Source organism: Rhea americana, unplaced genomic scaffold (assembly GCF_003343005.1).
Source record: "Rhea americana isolate MKP2758 unplaced genomic scaffold, rheAme1 scaffold_25, whole genome shotgun sequence".
NCBI classification, from domain to species: Eukaryota; Metazoa; Chordata; class Aves; order Rheiformes; family Rheidae; genus Rhea; species Rhea americana.
The window spans coordinates 1939253-1962438 of NW_028186368.1; the positions used below are offsets into that span (position 1 = coordinate 1939253).

A 23186-nucleotide genomic window follows, 5' to 3' on the forward strand; every position below is an offset into this window, starting at 1 on the left:
CCCCATCGCTGCTGGTGTTGCAGTGATGGAGGGGTGTTTTTTAACTCTTCATTTTGCCAGAGATAGGATACAGAGTGACTTTCCATGCAGTTATGCAGGTAGATCAATGGAGAGTGGTAACCCGGTAATCTAGAACTGCGCATTTTACTTTGGTGCAGCTACGGTGGGGGTGGGGTGGGGTGGGGGGGAAAGAAAAAAGTGTCATGTAGTGCTCCCACCAGGGGACAGAAGCAGCAGCCATGAGATCTGTGGCTTCATGAACACAGTAAATATTCCTCAGAGGCTGCAGCTACGGTACATCATCCATCCCTATTAGCATTATGGACAGAATAGGGTACAATGGAAAAGCAAAAGTAACCATAAAATGTCAGTTTTATACCTTTAAAAATAATTTCAATAAAAAGTTACCTAACTTAAATTTATTTGTGAAATGCCATATTACAGTTAGCAAGAGCACATCAATATGTGAAAGTACCACTGTTTGGAACCAGTAACAACACATTTTCCATAAAGAACTAAAAGCAACTAAAAGCAACACATCTCAGAGCAACAAAACTTGAGTACTTCTGTACAAAAGGAAGAGTATTAGTAAGGCACTTCCTCTCAGGTGGTAACAATAAAAGCACCAGTATCCTTTGAGGCAACACTATAGTAATGCAAATGTTACTTTAAACAGATCACTATGCAAGACAAAGGATGCTCCTAGGAGCAACTTGTAGTAACACTGGTCTAAGCCAGAACAAAACACAGCAGCATAGTATAAAGATTGTTCATATTTTGCTTTTCTGCCAACATTATTAAAGAAAACTAACAAATACCGTTTCAACACAGGGCAACAGAAGAACCTTCTACAGTCATTTCATAGGTCTGACTTGTCACAAGCTCCTTCCTAAACTAGTACCACTTCAGAGACACTGCTGTCGTGAGTGGCTATCCAAGCCAGCTATGCCACTAACTACAGCAGTCTGACATTTCCTCCCAGCAACAACTGGGAGACAGCAGCCCACCACAAACCTTGCTCTCCAGTGACACCTGAAACACTTGGGAGTATGGCACGCTCCACRGCAGTCTAGAGCATGAATAAGCCAGCAGAGACCAAAATGCAGCATCTGAAAAGCCTAGTAATCGCTGTGCTTTTTCAGTCATTTACAGTGATAGTTTCCTTAAGAATTCTTGTTTTCTGTATAGTAAATGATTTTTAAGCTTAGGAAGACTGTACTTACTCAAATTGTTTTAAAGGGTAAAAATTTGTCTCACCAAACAAATGAAGTATTTGTAACTCAAAAAATTAGCCTAGAAAAGGGACAAGTTTGTCATGTTCTGATGGCCCTCTATTTTTCTTGACAAACTTATACTCATTTACATTCTCTCTCTCTACGTGAGAATTTTTTTTTTTAATTAGGATTACTACCGTAGCATACTAACTGTATTTGAAGCCACATAGTAAATATTCTCTGGATATGCTGTGTGCTAGTAGTCTTTAAATATTCAGTAAATACAACTTTGTTCCAGTGAAACAAATATATTAATTTTCAGTAGCGACTGTTCCTCTATACTGCAGCCCATAGATCCATGTTGCTATACCCCTTGTACAYATTACACTGTCCTTTATAAAATAAGCTTGAACTATTTTTTAGCCCTTCTCTCAATTAAAAAATATTAGAAATAATTAAAATTATGGTTATTAACTCTTCTGGATTAAGTGCTCACTGACATGATTATAACTCCATGTGGTCTCCAACACCTTTAGTTCTTTCACTATAGCCTGAGGGACACTGCCATTCATCACAGTGGTTTGTGAAGATTTAAAAAAAAAAAAAAAAAAAAAAAAAAAGTAAGATACTCAAGTTTTTATAGGGAAGATAATCTTAGCTGGAGAGACACGTAACCTCTCTGTTGCTTGTTCTTCTTAGCATTGCAAAGAAAAGACAAGAGTCTCATTGTTGATCTTGCATCCTTCAAAGATGGCAGTGCCAATTCTGGTATTCAGAATAGTGGCCAATGCAAACGCTGTTGTTTGGATTTATACAACTAGTGGTTCCCAACACTGCGTTAGCCTTTCTTCGTTGACTGTGTTGACAACAACATGGTCGCGATCATACTGCATGCCCCCTGGAAAGAAAAATTCAAAGAGCATACATAATCTTTCAAATGGACTCTAGGTTTCAGGCCAGTTCTAAGTGCTGGTGTAGACAGTTCCTCCTCTCCCCAAGGCACAGAAAAGAAACTCATTTTCATCGCTGCCTGCTTTTAGAGTTTGTTCTGGAGCAGAGGGCTTTCTCTGCTCCCTTCCACCCTCTCCAGTAATTCAGCACCTCATCCTTCTCAGCCTGGAAGGGAAGGGGAAGAAATCCTGTAACAGCCACATCTAGCTCCTGTTAAGACTATCATCTCCCAAAGTCAAATTTAGCTCCTCACTTTCTCAACAGCTAAGTCACTTACACTATGAAGTAAGTCCTACTGTTAACAAACAACACTTCTGTGACAGCACCGAAGAAAAATTAAAACAAGGAAAGGGATGAGGTCTGATACTCATTTAGTCTAAACCACCACAATCCTGTATCCCCCAGGTGCATCGTTATTTGCCATACACAGAGTATCAGCCAATGTTCAGTAGCTTTAACTGGCAGCTGAACATACCCCAGCGCAAAAGTTTAAGCCCATCCAAAGAAGTGGATAATTACTCGTTACACATGCCAAATAGACACATAATGCCAAATATTTTCTCAAAGAATACCACTAGAGTTCTGACTTAATGTGTCCATGAGCAATGAAATGTTCAACCAGAACTGTGAGCCAAACCTGCTGCTTTAGTCTCAGATCTAGCACCTGTGGCAGAAACACGACATGAGCCATCTTTCACCTTGTACACTGGGTCTGAGATAGCAGGTAGTATTCCCACTGCAAGTAGCTGCCAGAGCCAACCATTTGTCCACCACCCCGAGACAGCTCTGCAACCCTCCCCAAATGAGCAACAGCAGGCCTGGTAGCTGAAAGCTATGTATCAAGCTATCAGCATAACAAATACAGACTGCAGTAGATCCAGGAAAATAAATATACTGGGTACTTAAAGCCCTATGCTCATTTGCTAGCAGCTCCTTTGCTTTTCTACTAAGGAAACATCAGTTCAGGCATCATCCCACTGATCTCTGCTTCAGAAATTTGGGGCAGGCTTTCTGGTGCCCCAGTCCCAAGTCTGAAAGGTCTTTAAGAAGGTTAACATTACCATGGTTTCTCTCCTTCTCATCACCAGGCAATTTTTAAAAAGCAGTAGATACATATCAAAAATATTTGCAAAATTCTCCACAGAAAGAACAAGAAGGAAAACTAATTAAGTATTTCCAGAAGAAAAAACCTTTTACCAGCAGCTACAGGGAATAACATTAGATACATAGCTGAGTTATCACCGCTATGGCAAAAATATTTTATAAGCAGTACCTGATAGAATGTAAACATGTTCCACTGAAAAGATTTTTTTTCCTGTTTTTACAAGAGATTAATAGAGTGGTACAAGGGACAAGCCACTGTACTAGGCCATATATCCACAAGATGGCATTGTCAGCACATAATTTAAATACATTCACTTGCTGAAGAACTTGAAGGCTGAGTTTGTAGTGAAGAATGCATTGACAGCATTTTCTGGAACAAATAATGTTCCTATTCAACTTTCTCAAATAAAAGATAGATGTATGTATTCTTTCAGATTTAATCTTTTCRGATTTGTTTTAAACAAAAAATGCATAATCATTTCAATATATATTTGTAAGTTAATCTATATTTTCCTCACTAGAYCTGTCGATTGTGAAGTTTTTCAAATATAAATGCAGAATACATACTGTGCTTTTAACACGATTAACTGAAGACAAGCCAGCATARTATTTCTGCCTCTTCTTTGCAACTCAGAACTGATTTTAGAAAAATGTATGTGCAGAGTTGCYGTGCATAAAGATTCTCCTTTGAACCGCATGCAGTCTTTTTGATAAGTTCACAATTAGTTACTACACACTTTATATGGCTGTAAAGAGGATTTATGAGTGTATATATACCAGTGTTATATCTCAGACAGACATTATATAACCCTTTCCTCACAATTCTGCTGGTCCTGTCCTTTGTAATTACAAGAAGTTGACTGTGGACTCTGAGAATTTTGTAYTTTTAGTATTTTAGTAATTGCTGTGATTAATGTCACAGCATCAATTCAAAATTAATTTTAAAACAACTAAAAATGTAACAGTTATGGGAAATGGTTACTCCTCTCCCTCAATASAAAAGTTATGTAAAAACATGTAATCATGCTAATTCTGCTGACCAATCCATTTGATGCTTTATTGGTGCCATGAAATTATGAAAGCAAAGACAGTTCAAGAACAGCATCACATGAAGCAAAATGCTGCTCTAAGATGTGCATCAGGTGCACACAGATCTGCACGGATCTGCTGCTATGACAGAATCTCGTGTTCAGAATACGGACAAAAAAGCTCTTTGTGTCTGATCACATCAATGTTCCTGATGTGAAAGGAAAGCTTGCCTTTGCTTTCCTAATATCCATTGGTTATTGCATCTAAAACTACTATGTAAGAAAATTTGCTCTATACACATTAAAGCTAATGAGAAGCTTTAATGCTTCAGCATTTTAAAATAATCATATTCACATCACCTCGCGCCAAGTAAAATTGACAAGTAAGGGTATTTACACTGAGTGGACACTGTGAATACAAGATAAGCAAATACTTTGAGTTACTAAGCTCTATGTAGGAAAAAAAATGAAATGCAGTCCTAAGGTCCAAATATTTCAAAAAGTCAGGCTAGATAATAGTCTAGATTAAATGAGTCTAGATTAAAGTAACTATAACACCATGCTTATTTTACAGGCATGTTTAGTGCCTATCCCACTGTATATACACCATGTAATTAAGACACAGTGTAATGAGATAACACATTTGCTTACCTTTGACATCTAAAACCAGTTTTGGTTTCATCTTGCTGTAGATCTTGCCATCAGGACTAATATGCCAATACTGTTTGTCTTCATTCCGCTCAAATGATAGACCCAGTTTAGAGCCAGGAGTTATAAGATTTCCAACAATTGTCAAACAGCAATCCTCTGCCATCTATATCATCAGAAAGGCAACAACAGTTATTCAAAAGGCCTTATTTCCAATATCTCCTTGTTTTTATCTGGAGAAATTTAAGTTGGTGAGAAGTAGACCTAGGAACTACTACTTTTCCCTTAAGGAATGTATTTCTCCCGCTAAACTTGATTTATTTTTCTTCTGTTCCTGTTTCTACTGACACTCTCCACTACACAAGAACATTAAAATAACCATGCTATATCAGATCAAAAGGTGCAGTTAGCACCTACCTCTAGCAGTGACCAGTAACAGATGCTAAGGAAGATTACGTTTGCTCTGTTGTTGTGAGCAGTATGTTCCTGCTATACTCTCCCAGCCTAGAGCAATTTCYAACCCAGAGACTTTTCCATGCACAGTGGCTATCTTTAACAGCTTGATGGATACTATCCTATATGTGAAATTGTTAGTCACTCACTCACTAAGACCAGTGGCCCCTTTTTCGCACGTACACCATACTCTGGAAGGTAGTTCTACATCTTAACTACACRTCATACAGAGAAATACYATTTATTTAATATACAACTACTAGYTTTAATCGATGCGCTCCTTCCTTCTCAATCTTCCCCCATTTAAGGGGGCAATCTAGTCCACACTAAATATGTTTATAGCCTGCAATCTTATCATCCCTCAAACTGCCCCTTGCAAGCTAAAGAGAACTAGCTATATAGTCACTCCTTGCATGGAGGCTTGTCACCTCCTCAAGTCATTCTTTTTTGTCCTTTATTTTTTTCTAGTTCTGCAATAACCCTTTTGAGATAAAGGACATAGCTGCACACTGTAGAATGTATAAATTCCACAGTGCATCATAATGACATTTTCTTCTTTGTTCTATATGCTTTTCCTAGTCATTTGTATTACTTGATTTCAAAATTCTGCAAATGTCTGTATGGTTAAAAAAGAGGATTCAAAATCAGACTTATTTGAAAAGACAAAACTGAGCCACATAAAGTTCTGCCTGACCGTGAGGGGAAATTTCTTCCCTGTGAGAGTGACGGAGCACTGGMACAGGTTGCYCAGASAGGTTGTGGAGTCTCCTTCTCTGGAGATCTTCAAGGCCTGCCTGGACGCAACCCTGTCTAAYGTGTTCTAAGTGACCCTGCTTGAGCAGGGAGGCTGGACTAAATGATCTCCAGAGGTCCCTTCCAACTTTACTGATTCTGTGATTCTGTAATATTAAAGCTGTATTACTAGCAAATTACAAATAATTATTTTGTATTAACAGTGATTTTTCAGTATTAAAGATCAYCATAATCTTCCTGTAGCTAATGAACTGACTTCAATGGCTATTTAAATACCAATCTCCCACTGTTGATATGGCCCTAAATTATTAAATACAGTTTTGAAAAAGTAGTACTTCTTACTATCATAACCTAGAACTGAAATATAAGCCATGAAATAAGCTAATTTWATTCTGCAGTTCTGAAATTCTCATCTGTACCTATTTTTTTTCCTCTACTGGGACTTGAAAGCTCACACATTAGGTCAACTAGGTCACTACTTTCCCCATCTCTGAGAAACTCATCAAGAGAGAGATTACCCAAACTCGTATCTGCTATTCGTATCTGCCATTTGTACCTGCTTCTGACAAGTGGAAGGAATGACTTTCATATCCTACTCGCTGATCATCCCAGCTATCTAGAAAAGGTCTTTCCTGAAAACCTCAGTCATTTGTGACCAGCATTGCTGTCCTGCACTCAGTACTAAGCTACTTGGCTGCTATGCAGCACAAACTGTGTATTTTTTTGTTTGCATGGAAAAATTGTATTACGAAATACATGCAAGGTAAAAAACCAAGAGCATTTACCCAAAGCCATATAATCCGCATCATCCTGATATAATACTTCCAGTGAAAAGTTTGAGAGGCACTGTCATGAGAAAAGTCTTTTATATGTGATATTAAAGCTGTTTGCTTAGTTGGCATAATTTTACTGTCTGCATAAATCCCCTTTACTACTGCATCTATCCTATAAACATGTCTAAACAATGCCTTAGCTTATTAACAGTGAGATTCTTCCCTTCAGGACAGATGACATGGTTACCAGTGACTCCTTTGAAGTTACACAATCCTATATAAAGAGTTCACATGATTCTTTGCACTCAAGCTGTTTAACTGTATTAAAGTAACTTACTAAATTCATTTTCTTTGGCCCATATCCCTACCTAAGACTAATGTATATGCTTAAGCATTATGAAGYGTGCATACCTGTGCACACCTCAACGACACTTCGCACATGATTAGTTTTACAGACTGTGAGAAAAGTAGAACCTCCTTTAGAAACATGCAAGCAAGTGTGGAAAAGGGATGAATTTGACCAATATAGGCATAACCAGCAGAAAATGTTTTAGAACTTCATCTTTCAGCTTACGTGACTGCCAGTGAGGCTATAACCTACACCACACAATCATCTACTGCCCCAAATATAGGTATGCAAAGCTCRAAAGATTATTAGGAAGGGCTGCATTTTAAAAGGTTTCCCCTGCTTTGATACTTTAGTGATATTTTCACTGCTGAGAAAGGGGGCATGCAAGTGGAGGGAACACATGAAAAGCAAGATTATGATCTTCTGGTACTTACCGTATTTATTCTTTAAGAAAGAGTAAATCATAACTAAAATCTCTGAAAATTTTAAGGATATCAAAAAGGGACATGATACAAGTAGTTTATACCATCCCAAAAACAGAGTTCAAAAAAAAATCTACAAGAGATCATATTTTAGCTGAAATGAAGTAAGTCAAGAAAATAAAGTAAGATGATATAGTAGAAATTAAATTCAGACAGTCCTACAATTGGAGGGCAAAGAGAAAATTCACATTGAGTCTGAGCCTCACCCGGCATCTTATGAATCCATCCTGATAAACCCAGATTTGATCATCTGAATCAGTATCTTCTGCAACTTGTATTCTGAGAAGATTTAAATTGTCTAGATTTCCATCAGCTGACATGAATTTTCCAGTTTCCTTGTTTCGAAGCCGGAAGTACACACGTTTCTACAGAAACAACAGTACTCTTTAACCACAGTCTCTTCAGTGCAAAACACATTCTGCTCTGGTTAACTTCAGGGCAATCACTGCTCAGTACTGAACTTGGTGTCTGCCTCTTTCTTTCAAATGGCTTAAATTTTCTGTTTGGGAATTTAATTCTGAAGTCCATTAACACCTAGAAGAGCCAAGCTTTAAGAATCCTCCGTTCTGCATGGAGAGTTCTAGGCCTGTCTATGTGCAGAAATCAGTGCACAATATGAAAAAACTCAACCAACCAACCAAAAAAGCTATGAACTTTGAATTTATAGCATCACTAACTGCTATGTGCTAACTCCCCATATAAAGGCTCCTAGCCTTCATTAAGTGTGTATTTGTGCAGTGTTGCTTATTTCATTAACACAAAGTATTTCAACTGCACATTCATGCTGTGGCTCATTACACATTAACATTTCTGTTTAGACAGGATCTCAGTCAGCAAAGTCAAAAACATATTATTTTTAACTCTGCTTGAGGCTATACAAAGCAAACTATGACAGCAAACAAATGTATTTCTTACAGGTACAAGAAATCTATGAATTACAAAAAGTTGTTTCCTCAATATGGCTCAAAAGACCCTCAAGCATTAGAGCTCAAAAATGGCTGCAGAACGTGAACTGAATCAGATAGTCCCCATTTAGAGAACAAAATGGAAAACATCATGAGAATAATTTTTACATTAGATCTGCAAATTATTTGCTATGTAATAAACAGAGAAGTTTTTTTTTTTTTTTTTTTTGAAAAAAGAGAAATACACAAAAGCACTACTAACTGAAGTGTCTAATTTTGTTGGCCAGTTTTCTTGCTGTTCCAAACATAATATAAGATACTACAGACAGCATGCCAGTGACTAGTTTGGTAGCTAATTAGAAAACACCTTAAAATATTATCCATACAATAGTTATAGCCATTAAGTAATTTAGCCAATCCTTACATGGCATCTTCTGTACTTCAGTTTGAAGTGTACTCAATGGACAGTTTAAGCAGAATTACATGGCATGTAGCACAGTCAATCAGTTTTTATTGAAAACAGAATTGTAGAGCAGTTTCYTTATAAAACAGCCATTTCTGAAGCCTGTATATACAAGATCATACACTGTTTTCCACTGTTTTCAACTGTATAATATCCCCTCACCCACCTTTACTAAATACAAATTAGGATCTGCCAACCTCATAGCAGAGCCTACTCACCTGAAGTAAAGGTCGCAGAGAACCTATCTGACAGTAGCCACTCAGTTTATACCAATCTGGAATTTTGTTCGGTGATAACAACATCTGACGCCCCCTGTAATTACTGTGTTCATAAATTATCCATCTGGGGGGGGAAAAATAAAGAGCACTTTTGCTGTCAAATCCTTGCTCTGAATCAATAAATAGGTTTAACAGAAATCTGTTGCATAAAAAAGTAGCATTTAACTTAGCAAAGTCAATGTCTCGTAGGACTGGGATTCTTTTAACAGGTCTTCAAAGTAATAAAACCATCTCCTGATTTAGARCCACTGTAAGATGTGTACCCTGGAGTTCACATTTTGACATCCTGTTATTGAAAAATTACAAGCTGAATGAAATAAAGTATTTTCTTATTGTAAACGAGTATCTAACTTTTAAATATCACTTGGTTTCAGGATGCACAGGGAATCCTCAAGGAACATATATGTACATGCTTTATATGCTGTGTGTGTTACATTGCTGTACATGCAAAGCCAATAGTTCTGTAGACCTTAACTGAGATGAGCCCAACCTACATGGGAAAGAAGCACTAGGGAAACAAAGTGCTTGTGACAAGCAAATACTGGAACCGTAACAGGKTGAAATGCTCTAGGATCTTTTGATACAGAGTTTAATCTCAGAATACCTCTCCTCTTTCCAAATACTTGAAAACAGGGGGAAAAAACAAAGAKAAATAGGATAGAGATAGAAAATTTCCTGTTTGGCATTCCCTAGTGTGTGTCCAAGCATCCTAACAATCACATATTGAGAGCAACCTGTCAGAACTTGACTACTGCATCTTTACTAATACCATAGGGAGTGAAATACAACTGGACTTCGAAACCGGCTGTGACACAGAGTTGTCTAGCTTACTCACACTTACAGAAATTACAGCACACTGATTTGCTGGGACTATCYAGTAACCATAGGTTTTCAGTACATGAACATTGCATATCCACATTTAGCTGTCACCTTCTTTCTTCTGACAGATTCTTCAGTAGACTTGTATGTTATATCCAGAAGAAGCACACTCACCTTCATTTTGGAGCTCYTTCATGGCCTATCCCCATTTATTCCCAAATAGAAGATTAAGAGAATTATAAATGAATCTTATACTAAGAGAGGAGAGAAGACCAAAATCCTTTCAAAAAGGGAAAACAGTAGAGGTAACAAACTGTGAAGCCCATGGTTTGAGAACTACTGCAGCTGGCACTGCAATAATGAAAACAGAATTTCCATATCATATTCTACATACAGCCAGTGACCAACCAGAAAAGACATTTACATTCATCGGTTAGGAAATGCACACAATTAACAGCTCCATTACCTGAATGGCAACCATGTCCTTGGCAAAGAAATAACCTGATCTTTGACTTCATGTTTTTTTTCTCCTTATGGAAAGTGAGAATCAACTGTACTGCAGTTATGTTGAAAGATATCAAAATCAAGAGACTCAAGAATACACAGCATGTATCTTTTGCACAGCTTTTCTCATGACTTTTATGTTTCAAACTTCAATACAATGAACTAAGGAAACCCCTTCACCAGTTTTTCCAAACAGAGAATATGKTATGTGCTTGGGATCTAGTATTAGCTATCCACTTGAGGGCAGTAGTAAGTGAGGACAGCATGTGCACGCACACGCACACGCACACACAAACAAAAGCATATTGAAAATTTACCTTGTCAGGAAAAAAAAACCCACTTAAATGTAGAATAATTACATGAATCTATCATTTAAAAAAATCTGACTCTAAAGTTTAAAAATCTGAACATATACTTGAGGGAAGTAGCTTGGAGGTAGAGGTTAACACCAAGAAAAACACAATAAAAGAAATTTAACAGATCTGCTGAAACACTGGACGAGGCTAACACATTTTTTTTTCAAAATGTTTCCAGACAATTTTTAAAACTTCACCATAAACTTTTTTTCACATCATCTTTACATGAGTAAAATTAGAGATATAGCTACTTCAAATAGCTTAAGAATTAACTGATAACCAAATCTGTATCAAGAGTTTGACCCGATTACTGAAAAGGGAGTACTAGTACTAATGCTAGAAAGGGTCAGATGACTTGRTTGTACCATTGTGTTCATAATATCCAGCTAAAATAATAACTATAAAGGCTTATTAAAAGGTTTTGAACTCATGACATGGRACATGGATCATACACTGCATGATTTGTTATGACTGAAACCTAATATAAGAGCATGAAAGTTGGTTTTAAAGATGCTGTGCAAGCTGGCTTTGATGATGCTATGAGATGAGGGAAGCAGTCAGTCCCCTTTATCAGTTTTATATATATTAATTTCAACTTCTTAGAAAAGCACAGCAACTTCTTAGTCAGTGATGACATGCTGCAGAAACAGGCTCTGGGAAGGTTCTGTGCAAGTGTGTTAATGCACTGCACACATTACAATACTACAGTTTTATGCTTCCTGTTTTCTGTTATCTGTGATTTTTCTGATGAATAACTATGTAACTCAAAAGAATCAAAAAATTCTTTTCAACTTACGTGCCACCAAGGACTTGGACTGAAGCTATTCGAGGGTTGTATCCCAGGAACTGGAGATTTAAGATTTCTGTATTGAATTCAATTTTCTTTCCTTGGAAACAYACCTTTTCAAAAAGAGCTATGCATGGCTCGGACAGCTCCTGTAAAAGGAAAGTAAGCACATTTATAGGACATTAAAACTCTAGATGTGACTATGAACATCGTTACCCTGCACAGTCCTTTTATTTCACAGTTTTCTGCTTGATTGTTTAAGATCAAAGACCCTGAATAAAGTTTTTCCTTTGCCACAAGTTATTCGTAAGAAAGGCAAGTTAAAAAGTTATATTATAAAATCTTATCTAAAMCAGAATGGGTCTTTTTGCACGCAACATAAAACCTTATCGTAAAGTGCAAACAAATGTCTTTATGGTTGATCCTCATATAATCACTTAATTATAATTTTAAACACATTTTAATTAATGTCATATCCCCCTTCCATTGCATTAAACCCCARCTTCACTGAAGGAATTCTTATCTTCAGTTACACAGTAATGTAATACTGATTTCTATAGCCTCAAATGATGACAGACTTGTCTTATTATTTACTGCTTTCATTTTTAACTCTTCCAATGGGTTATGATAGTAACAATCTCACACTAGACAAAAGCCTCAAGATCTGTATTTTTGAGGTCAAATTCATGACTCAAGCGAAACTGTAGCACCACAATCCTCCAGATTGCTCTGGGGAGAGGATTCTTCCGTCTCTCTGTCAAAACACTTCTGCTTTCAAAGGGGTTCTGCSCCTATGAAACTTGCTGCATCACTGAATCCACTTTAAATGCTTTCTGGATAATGAACRTGGGGTTCTTTTCCATGTGGCAAGATACCTGTAGTGGATCAGGAACAACTCCTCCTCATTTGGAAGTTGGGAGGTAACAATTTTAAATCCCGCAGGATAAGATAAAGTCTGAGTTCCCTGGTGTCATWATTTATGCTCATAGATAGAAATGACTCTGCCACTCCCCTTCTCACAGGTCTTCCCATCATGACTAAAGCAGATGCTATGGCCAGAAGAGCTGCTTCCTGCTGGCATATGCTAGGTGTACTCCAAATGCACCAGCTGGATTAGGAACTCTGGACATGAAGAGAAGTCTAGACAGACTCATAACTGGCCTCAGGCATAAATCAGGCCACACCAAGGCAGAGTTGGTTCATGATACACATAGCAGCAGATACACATGCTTCCATGTGCATTTATTTTTTTWAAAAAATGTAGATGTTTACCAATTTTAGACAGTGCTTAAATCACTCTTTAATCTTCCTCTAGATGTTCAAGGGCCCAGATGAACATTTCATTAGAATCACCATTATCTCAACACAGTCCAGRTTACCACATCACAACTGAGCTATGCTTCCCATTTACCTGCACGCTGTTAGGCTGTGGAAAACACAGGGCTAGTCCTTTCACCTTACCCAAAAACGAGAGTAGACTAATGCCCACAATGGAAGGTTAACACCAAGTCATACTGTCTTGCTCATCATGGGTTAAGAGCCCAACATGAACAGTTACACTATGATTATGTTCTGGTATCTCTGAACCCTCAAGCCCTTTTACAGATCTGCACCTGTATTCTGTGATACAGAGTTGGTCAGAAAGTAACCCTTGAGCCACATGCAATATTTCAGAAATAATCTATTTAGAAACAAAACAGAGAAACAGAAAAGAAAATCCTCCAGTTCTGAACCACACCTTCTACTCCGGGTGTTTTCAGATTAAGCAGCAACACTTACACAAAACATTCCCCACAGCATGTAGTACAAGGTCAACTAAAAGTTTTCTAACTTGCATTCTTCCCATGTATTGCACTGCACAAAGCTGGTTCCCATGTATAGCTACGTTTAGCTATTTCACAGAGTTACTTGTTAAAAACATTATTTTCAGCATGATTGTTCAAGTATAACCCACACGCAGGGTTATCTTTATAATGTGTTCAAAGAACATGTAGCAAATCTAAGTAGTAAAATATTATTTTCTGTCTGCAACACAATTATTTGGAACATGCAGAACAAGCACAATCCAGTAAAGATATGGCGATACAAATAAATATGAACCTTTAGTGATAATAAGTAAGAAAGAATCTTGAGCTTAGGAACAAAACTCCTTTTAACTTTCAAATGTATGAAGTGTCCAGGGGTGTGTATGTGGGTGTGTAGRTAAGTACAGTAGCTTGACTTATTAAAATGGAAAAGGTGCTTTGTGTGTACAAACATTGTGGAAAATCATGGGGAAAGTTGTGGGAACAGCAAATTGTGGGGGTGAGRATAGGTGTTGAGACTGGTGTTGCCAAAAAAAAAATAAATAAATTTACCAGTTTCACCTGATATCCGGAATAATAAACTCAGGCTTTCATAAAATTATGAAAAACAAATTGTATAATATGATCTGAATTCTTTTCTCTGGATTCAGGTTTGCTAACAGCTGAGCAGAGCAATTCACTTTCCTCTTTCCTTCAAGCAGAAAGCTTCTGAAGAAGAAAGTAGCACTCTATGATTTGTAGATAGGCACAATTTTCCCCTACTATCTAACAGAGATAAATCACACTGCTAGGACGAGTCTCATAAACTTTAAGAACTTCAAAAGGCAAAAAATTGCCATTTGGCTGTTTTAGCATGACATCCCCTATCATGAAGAAGAAATTTTCCAGTAAGTTTATCCTTCCAGAATGAAACAAGCATTTTAAACCCTTGAGATTTAAAATGTACAAAAAGCCTTCTTTAATTCACGTATGCGATCATCCATCTGTCTCCCAGACAGCAAAACAGTTCCAAAGACATATTTGCTGCAGGTGTTTGTTTACATCATACATCAAAATGCTTCACAGACATTAAAGAGAATGGCACATTTTATTCCTCCTTAGTCAACTGCTACATCACTGACAAGCTACCAAAATTACAGTGGAGCACAATAAAAATGCTAAATTCAAAGACAGTCAACAGTTTACTCTTCCTTTTTTAAAATATTTATCGTCCCTTCATTTTAACTGCAATAGGTTTCTAAATACTTGACTACATTTTGCTAATAGCTACTTTGATCTTTAAGGTATTGCAGATTCCACAACTGATCTATTATGACTGGTTATAGGCTTGAGCAAACTTGTTCTTGACCATTGATGAGTTACAACATATGTAAATGTTGAGTTTGTATCTGTCACACATAATAACAGCCAAATTTTGCCAAATGGTACTAGGTGTTGCTTTACTTTATCTAGAAGGGTGCATCATTCTGTGATGAACACAAATTACATTTCCCTGATGATAGCAATGGTATTTTATAATTACATATATTTCAGCAAAGTTGCACAGCTGTAGTCTGCTTTTTTAGCATGCATGAAAAGCAAAGACAGTTAGTACAAATGTTTCTTCACATGGTCCTACTGACAATTCTCAATCTACTCTAGTGATCTCTGTGGGGAAATAACAAGTCTGTCTGAGACTTGACTGCTTTTACAGAAGTCCTTTTGTCATTATAAACAGTGATGACAAGCAGCTGCTTCTGTGAAGTCCTCTCTTTGCAAAAACAGCGGAGGCCAAAAACACTGTCTGCAGATAGAACATTTAACTGCTACTGAACAGAAAAAAAAGTGCTGCTTTATTGTTCATGCCTCCCTATCATTTTACTGTTGCAAAAATGGGGAGATCAGAGACATCAGTGTACTTATCTGCTTTACTTACAATATTTATAATCCGTAAAGACTTTAGAACTGCTTGGGGCGAGCATCCCATTGCTGTGAGATCAGGATAGATTCCTTCCTCTAACACATACTGGTTACCAGAGAATTCTTCCTGGTCATACACTATGCAGCTGCAGGAAGAAGAACAAGTTGTTTCTTAAGAATTCTGTGCAACGACAACAATACTAGCATTTCTTAGTCTTTAGCTATTGATAGAAATATTATCTACAAYTTCTTTTTGTCCTGACAAGCTAAAATGTTGTGTAAACTGCAAAGTATTATAATTTATCTTTTCTCTTTAAGCTCCCTGCTGTGAAACCATTTCAAATGTTAAAGAGATGGCTGCTTTTTAAAAAAAATCTTTTACTGGACTTATTTATGCTGTATGAATACTGCAAAATCACTCACCTGCCATCTAAAATTTTTGAAGACTTCACAGCAAATGAATTGATACATTTTGTGTTTTTTTCAAATATTTGGCAGTTACCCTTGAATTCAGGCTCCGAAAATAACTGGACCTTCAAAAAGTTATAAACAAAGCATTTAAAAACAATTCATTCCTCAATCTTCAGCAACATGACTTTATCATTACTTCTGTTACTAAATTAAAATCTACTTAAAAATTGAGACTCCCTCAGCTGCATATAATTTTTAAATATCTCAACGTTGTAATGCCTTTTCAAGATAGAAATAACTTTTGATATTGACACCTTGCTGACTATAAATCATTTAATAACACATAAAATAGTTAAAAATCACTGACAAACAAGAATAGCTCCTGGTATTGTCAGAAAAGATTTTTAAATCCCCATAGAATGGCCAGAATTGGCATATCATTAATAAAAGGGCCATAAACTGTGCTTAATCCATTTAATCTCCAAAACATGTACTCTTTCCACTAAATGAAAACCACTTATTTCTCAAAACATAATCTTGGCAAAGAACTCAGACAGCACGCCAATAGGTGTGGTATATATTCCCAGGGTGAAAGGGCTCTATGTGCTCTGTTTCAACTATAGGCAGAGCCATGTCAATTCTTTCTTTATTCTGAGGATACGAGAGGATAAGTCAGTAAGTGTCTTTTGTCCTTGTTTTAAAAAGAAAACATTCTAAACAGCAAACCTGCTAATTTAGTTAGAGGATAATTAACTCTGATCACACAGAAGTCATTCACATTATCACATGCGTACCAGCTTTATTCACTCTTAATAGAGGTACAAGTGCAGGCATGTACAGCATTCTCCAAAGAGAACATGCTGATGAGGGATGCAGTTTATTGACTACAAGCCATTTACTTCTTTGTTTCCTTAGGATAAGCTCTTAATAGGCAACATAATATATAGATGTAAAAATAGTTTTTCATGCATAGAGCAGAAAATAAGCAGCCTTAAGATTTTTACTCCCCGTAGTTTATACATGTTTCTATAAAAGAGATTGAAGTGAGGCATGCTAGTAAGAATGCAAATCAAGACAGCCAAGACTTTTCTCCTAGGTTCTTAATTCCTTGACATAGTCATCATTTTCACTAAAACAAAAATAAGAATAACCTCATAGAGAGGCAAAAATGAAAARGCTCAGAATTATGAGAGGATGAAAAAAGCCCCCACATCAATCTTACTGTCAAAATTATATATTTGTACTTGTACATAGGACACAGTCTAACATAAAAATACACTAACTTATTGAACAGACAAGTTCTCTCTGCTATTTTCTTCTCTTAGTGGCAAAGGTGTCATTAACTTTTAAGCATGACAACTCAGAAAAAAGTATTTATGAGAGAACTAGATTCTTTCCGAGTGCAGTCACCAGCAGCAGTTAACCAAAAAGCTAGATTTAAAAAGGTTTAAGTCACAATCGCAGCATGTACACCACCACCTAACTTGCAGGACCCTTGCCTCTTGGGTCGAATCCAGATGCTTGAGCCTCGTAGCTGAAGTCCTGCACAGGTGAGCGTGGGCTCCAGCTCCATAGAGCCATCACTGGCAACCCCAAGCAACTCACTCACCAAGCCAAATCTCTGCCTGGCCATACAGCAGGTTCTGAAAACAGCTGTATATTAAATCCAAYCTCTCCTGGACCTTAATGTGCCTTACCTACAAGATTCAGAAAGCAGCCTTCCTTCACTTACGGTTCTCACGCTTTATCTGATTGGTCAACCATCTGTGCAAATTCCTGGGTGTTTCAGTGGACAAAAAGCTGATCCCATTTCTTTATTTACACGTGTTAAACAGATACCACACAGTACGTTTCATACATATAGAGAAGTGCCTTACCTTGACTTTAYCCCTTTCGCTTCCAACTATATCCTACAAAAGTTTGGGGAATAAAAAGAATTATGTTAAAAAGTGCTGAAATAACAAAGAAGCATAAAAAAGCTTACTGACTGACAAGTGCACTAAAATTAATTTGATTTAAAAAACCAGCCACAAATACTTCAGCAAAATGTGCAAAACAAGTGTAAAACAAACTCCTTACCAGAACAATGGGTTGAACTGATGATATTTTACAATTCTTGCCGCCCCATGCCTCAATGCTGGGATATAGCCCTTTATCCAGTATGTATTGCTCTCCTGTAAACTCAGGATGCTCATAAGCAACCCACCTGAGAGAGAGAACGAGAGAGAGAAAGAGAGACGGGGGGAACGTCAAAGTGCTTCTTCCAGAACAAAAGTAAATATTTATTATGGTCTTAATGCTAAGAACAGATCAGATAGACAGGAAAAAAAATACAACTAATATCATCATTCAAACTGTGATGCTATTAAAACTCTAAACCTACTCTAAACCTATTCCAAAACCTTCTACAACTATAAAACCATGTATTCCATTCAATCTACTATTACATCAGTATGAATATGAGTGAACTACCTAAAGCAGACCAGTTCTAGGCAGACCAGAACTACGAGGTATTTTAAAAGCTGTCTCCCACCAGAAAATTTGAGATGTTTCACAATTCTATTATTTTATCTAGACCAAGTTCTTTTCTAGAAAAACAAAGATATCAGAATGTCATTGTTTTGGATGAAACTAACTTTCAGAGTTCTCTGTGCCATAAAGATAGCTACAGGCAACATTAAAAATTAGTATTATCAAAGCTCTGCTGTGTTTAAGCAAACATATATCCCATAAAAGTTAAGTTTGTAACAAAAGGCCTTTATACTAATGAAAGCACAGACTGTTCCCTGCTAGGAATCACAGACATCAGCAATAAGAACTTCCTTAGAAGTTAAACATTAAAACCATCACAAAATCTGACCAGATTAATGTATTTAAGTTAAAAGCAATTATTATGACTACTCAGTCAGCTCTCATGCTGACAGATTCTCAGAGTCTCAGATTCCTGCATTAAATCCCTAGCTTTTGGCTCAGTCAGAATACGTCTTTCTGCAAAGACACTGAACTTTGAGATATAGAAGTTCAAACATTAGAAAAGCTACCAAATACGACATATATCTCTCCAACATTTAATTACCCTTGCAGCACTTCATTTCTAGTCGGAGGTTACGGAAGTGCACCTGCTACCAGCCAGTCCTGCTAGGCATAGCCTACCACATTTTAAGAAACCTCTTAGCAYGTGGCTTTTCTAATCTGGTCTCCACATTGCAAGTCTGGATTAAGCACTTCCGCATCAGTGTTAACTTTTTAACGGAAAAAAACAGTAGATTCACAGCATGAAGAAAGGCTGGGAAGCTCTCCAAAAGATGCAGAGACTTGATTACTGCATACTGAAAAAAAAAAAAAAAAAAAAACAAAAAAAAAAAACAAAAAAAAACATAAAAAAGCTCCTTAAATCTTTCAGTCTTGTACTGCTAGGCTTTCCAAACTTTCTGATAATTAACTTACGGCTTTTTAAAAATATCTTCCTCTTCTCCACTTGCTCCCCCTTTTTTTTCTTTTGACTGCTGGCATTAGAATCAGCCACAATATTGACTGCATTTCATTATATTTAGGCAGGGATCAAATCATCTTCCTGGTTCTGCAAGATAACCTACTTATAATCAACCAGCTTTGATTTTACCCAATAAACTACACATAATGAGTCTACACTATACTATGCCAGAACCCACTTCTCACAGAATTTCAACACTAACAAAGAAATTCACATCATAATGCAGTGAAATGATACCGAATTTTTGAACTCTCACCATCTGACTTCACTATAGGATGATTTTTCTGTGTTGAGCAACTAGATTCTATTAAGCTGCAGTTTTAGTTGAGGTACAAATGCCAGAGCCTCTGCAAACATAAGTAGTGGGGTAACTTCAAACAGAAATGAAGTTACATCAGCACGTGTGTGCTGAGAGCGTGAGCTTCATATTATTTGTCCATGGAAGCACTCACACAGTGATTCATATTTATCACTACTCACATCTCTTGGTTTGCCTCAGATATAATCAATTATTCTAAATAGTTATGCACTAATTACTCAAGGCATATTTCAAGACACACTCCTAAATCATCTCATACTAATTTATCAAAGAGACATTGGTATGTACAATAAATTAGGCAGAAAGTTCAAACAGCCCAGGTGTGTTTATACCTGTATGCCACTTGGCATCAAAAGCTATGAAGATGAGGTTTCCTTAACCAATTTCTTAAGTGGATATTTATTAATTTTTTCCCTGCACAAATACTAGGCTACAACTATAGTACATGATACTTGGAGCTTGACTGACATCTATGAAGACAGATGTTCCTGATACTAAGCGAATGGTAAAACACATCAGATACCTCCTAAGCATCTCAACAGCATTTACTACTTTTCCTCCCATCTAAGAAGCCCCAATACARAAGTAGTTAGTGCATCTCACTTTCAACACATGCCTGCGTTGAAATCAAYGGTATCTACAGTACCACTCTCCCATCCAAGTCAACCCATGTAGTTGGAGGGTTTCTTCTACCAGGGCTCACTGGTAAAACACCCAGTTTTCACTACATTCAGAAAGCCATGCAAGCTGCCAGGAGAGCAAGGCAAAGCCTCTGTTTAAAAGAAAATGCTGCATCTCTGCTTGCCAAGGGCCACAAGAACAGCAGTATGCCCCTGCAGCACAGCAACAGCCACTCTGCTCCAGAGGAAGCGATTTTGCTTAATGCCATAGTTTTGTAAACTCCTGCTAAGCAGCTACCTTAGCTAGGCTGAGCAACAGCCTCATCCCAGGTTGCTGCCAGAAAGGCAATGGAGACCTTGCTCCACAGCGCCATCCACACTGCTGAAAGCAGAGACGTGGCCAGGAGTGTCATCTACAAACTACAAGTACTATTGCACTCACAATATCCTCACTAAAAGCTTGCATATGTAATATCTAGAAGGCAACCCAAAACACAGTCTGGCAGAACAGCGAAGAAAAATCAGTGACTCATGAGTTGCTGAAAAAATGCTTTGTCCTTGGTTAGCTCAGGATTCACCTTACTTAATTTTAGCTTTCAAAATGCTGGCCTCTCTCAACAYGTAGGTGCTTTCTAACATCAGCCGAGAAGAGCAATCCCTCCCTTTTAGTGCTGCTGAGATGCTGATCCTATGGCAAGACAAATTATCTCCTGGAAGGTATATCTCTCTCTCAGGTATAGAGGATACAGTAACACCTTCATTAAACCAAGTGACATAGCTGTGATAAGTAGGTTTTCAAGCACAGAAGTGCTCCTTTAGCTCTGAAATAGAACCCGCAATCTTTAAAAATTAAATACTACTTTGAGATAAATTCATTTAAATTGGAGTATAAATGCTCATCAGCTAGACCATGCAGGGCTGAGGAGAAAAGTAAGGAGATGAAYGGCACTTGCAAGTTTGTAGCATGATGAACACAGAGGAAGCGATCAAATTCTGTTTACAGGAAAGAGAGAAAACAGGTTCTTTATCACATGAACATTTACAGGAATGGCAACAAGATGATAACATAGCATAAAGATCCCTTTGTGCCTATGAGCCCACAGACTTGTGTATTTTAATTTGCTGACTCCTTTAAAGGTTCTCTTGAACTTTTGTGCTGACATCAGAAATGTAGGGAAGAGGAAGCTTTGTCTGAAATGTTTTCCTACTTGTACCTAATGGCTTCTACCCTTTTCATCTCACAGTGGAGGTTTGTTCTTGTATGTAGCATCTCTTCCATTTCACCTATATTATCTTCCCAAATGCATCTGGTACACTAGAATATATTACATTCTGGCTCCTGTATAAGAACTGCTCATCACCTATTGATCTTCTCACAACTATGTATCCTAAAGGCAGCCAAACCTGCACTGTAGGCTAATTATTTGAAAATTCAGGGAAAAACGGTATGAATTACAGGACTAGAGCAAAACAAAGAGCTATGTAGAAAATAAATCTGGAGTTCTTCCACCATGTTTAAGAAGGATTAACAAAAAGACGTTCAGTATTTTTGGCAAAAGTTTAGTGCAACTGAAAGATGTGTACAAATAAAGACAAGACATTTCAAAACATGCAGTGCCTATGATTTTGATTACTATTAAATATAAGCATGAAGAGTTACTAAGCAAACAGGAAATCACAAATTGTATAACACAGTTGCTTAGTGCTTGCTTAAACTTGTAAAGGGTGTTACCTGTTGCAACTTAATACTTCCATTTTCTGCCATTTACAATACTGCCAATTTGGAAGTAAAGATGAAAATTATATTTAAAGCAGGCCTCTCATTTTCAAAGAGTCTGCATTACCTTCCTCCCTCTAYTCCCCCCGCAATATGGTAGAAAAATAATTATAGCCAAGCCCAAAATCCAGGCTATTTCTAAAGAATACTAAGAGYAAAGCATTTACCCATTTGTTTTAAAAGAAGGCAGCCCTCGCCACCTTTAGCTATATTTTTCAAGATCTGTTCACTCTGGATTTAGCAAAGACATTAAAGTACTGCTTGGAAACATTCCTTCGTAGAATAATAGCTGAAAATTCTGTGCAACTAGCTCTCAATTACCCACAAATGGACTACTCATTCCCCAAATGCAGAGCTGGGTTGTCTTCAGGATACAGTTTAGAGATATAGCTTAGCTCAGAACTTGTTCAGGGCTATCTGTGCTCTAGAATGGCAGCCCTTCTTTTCTTTCATACATCTTTTATATTGCACCAAAGCAAATTAATTACAGGAGAAACATAGCTCAGATGTTACYTGTTATTGCTACAACTGCTTATGCCAGATTCCAATATTTAAAGAAATGTTATGAAAGGTTCAAGGATTCTTCACTTTTTTTGTTTTTTTAGATTAAGTATTTTCAGTATGATAYGAGGAATTATACCTTTAAAAATCTAGAAGGTAAAGATACAAGGGCAGTAGCAGAGCTAGTGAGACAAGGGCTTTGTTTTAAATAATTTCTACCCACTTTTACCATAAGAGCGTTAGGGAAGAGTCACTTGAAACACTCAGAAACTCGAGCAGGATTCCTATCTCAGCTGCAACAGACACATTTACTAGAACAGCTACACAGAGGGCATGATAGGTAACCCACAATCTGTTTCTCAACCTTAGGATGTGACTGCTTTCCATGCATCTTCCTTGCGTATTAGAGAAGAGAGAGGGCACAGTGGCTACAAAGGGTGCTAGGAGGAGGCAGGGGGTGAGGCGAGAGAAACAGCTCTCAGGCACATTCAAAC

General features: G+C 37.3%; 1 protein-coding gene across 1 annotated transcript in view; it reads right to left on the reverse strand.

Annotated features, from left to right (window-relative positions):
• Nucleotides 1–1392: 1392 nt before the first annotated feature.
• The window catches only part of CRYBG1 (crystallin beta-gamma domain containing 1), a 44089-nt gene continuing 22295 nt past the window's right edge, over nt 1393–23186 (reverse strand). The window contains exons 15-23 of the mRNA XM_085306965.1: nt 18062–18188; nt 17860–17892; nt 15995–16104; nt 15588–15717; nt 11877–12016; nt 9342–9465; nt 7962–8120; nt 4949–5111; nt 1393–2112 (exon numbers count right to left, since the gene is read on the reverse strand). Coding sequence (XP_085163091.1) covers nt 2024–2112; nt 4949–5111; nt 7962–8120; nt 9342–9465; nt 11877–12016; nt 15588–15717; nt 15995–16104; nt 17860–17892; nt 18062–18188 — 1075 coding nt within the window. The 3' untranslated portion in view covers nt 1393–2023. The remainder of the gene's footprint in view (nt 2113–4948; nt 5112–7961; nt 8121–9341; nt 9466–11876; nt 12017–15587; nt 15718–15994; nt 16105–17859; nt 17893–18061; nt 18189–23186) is intronic.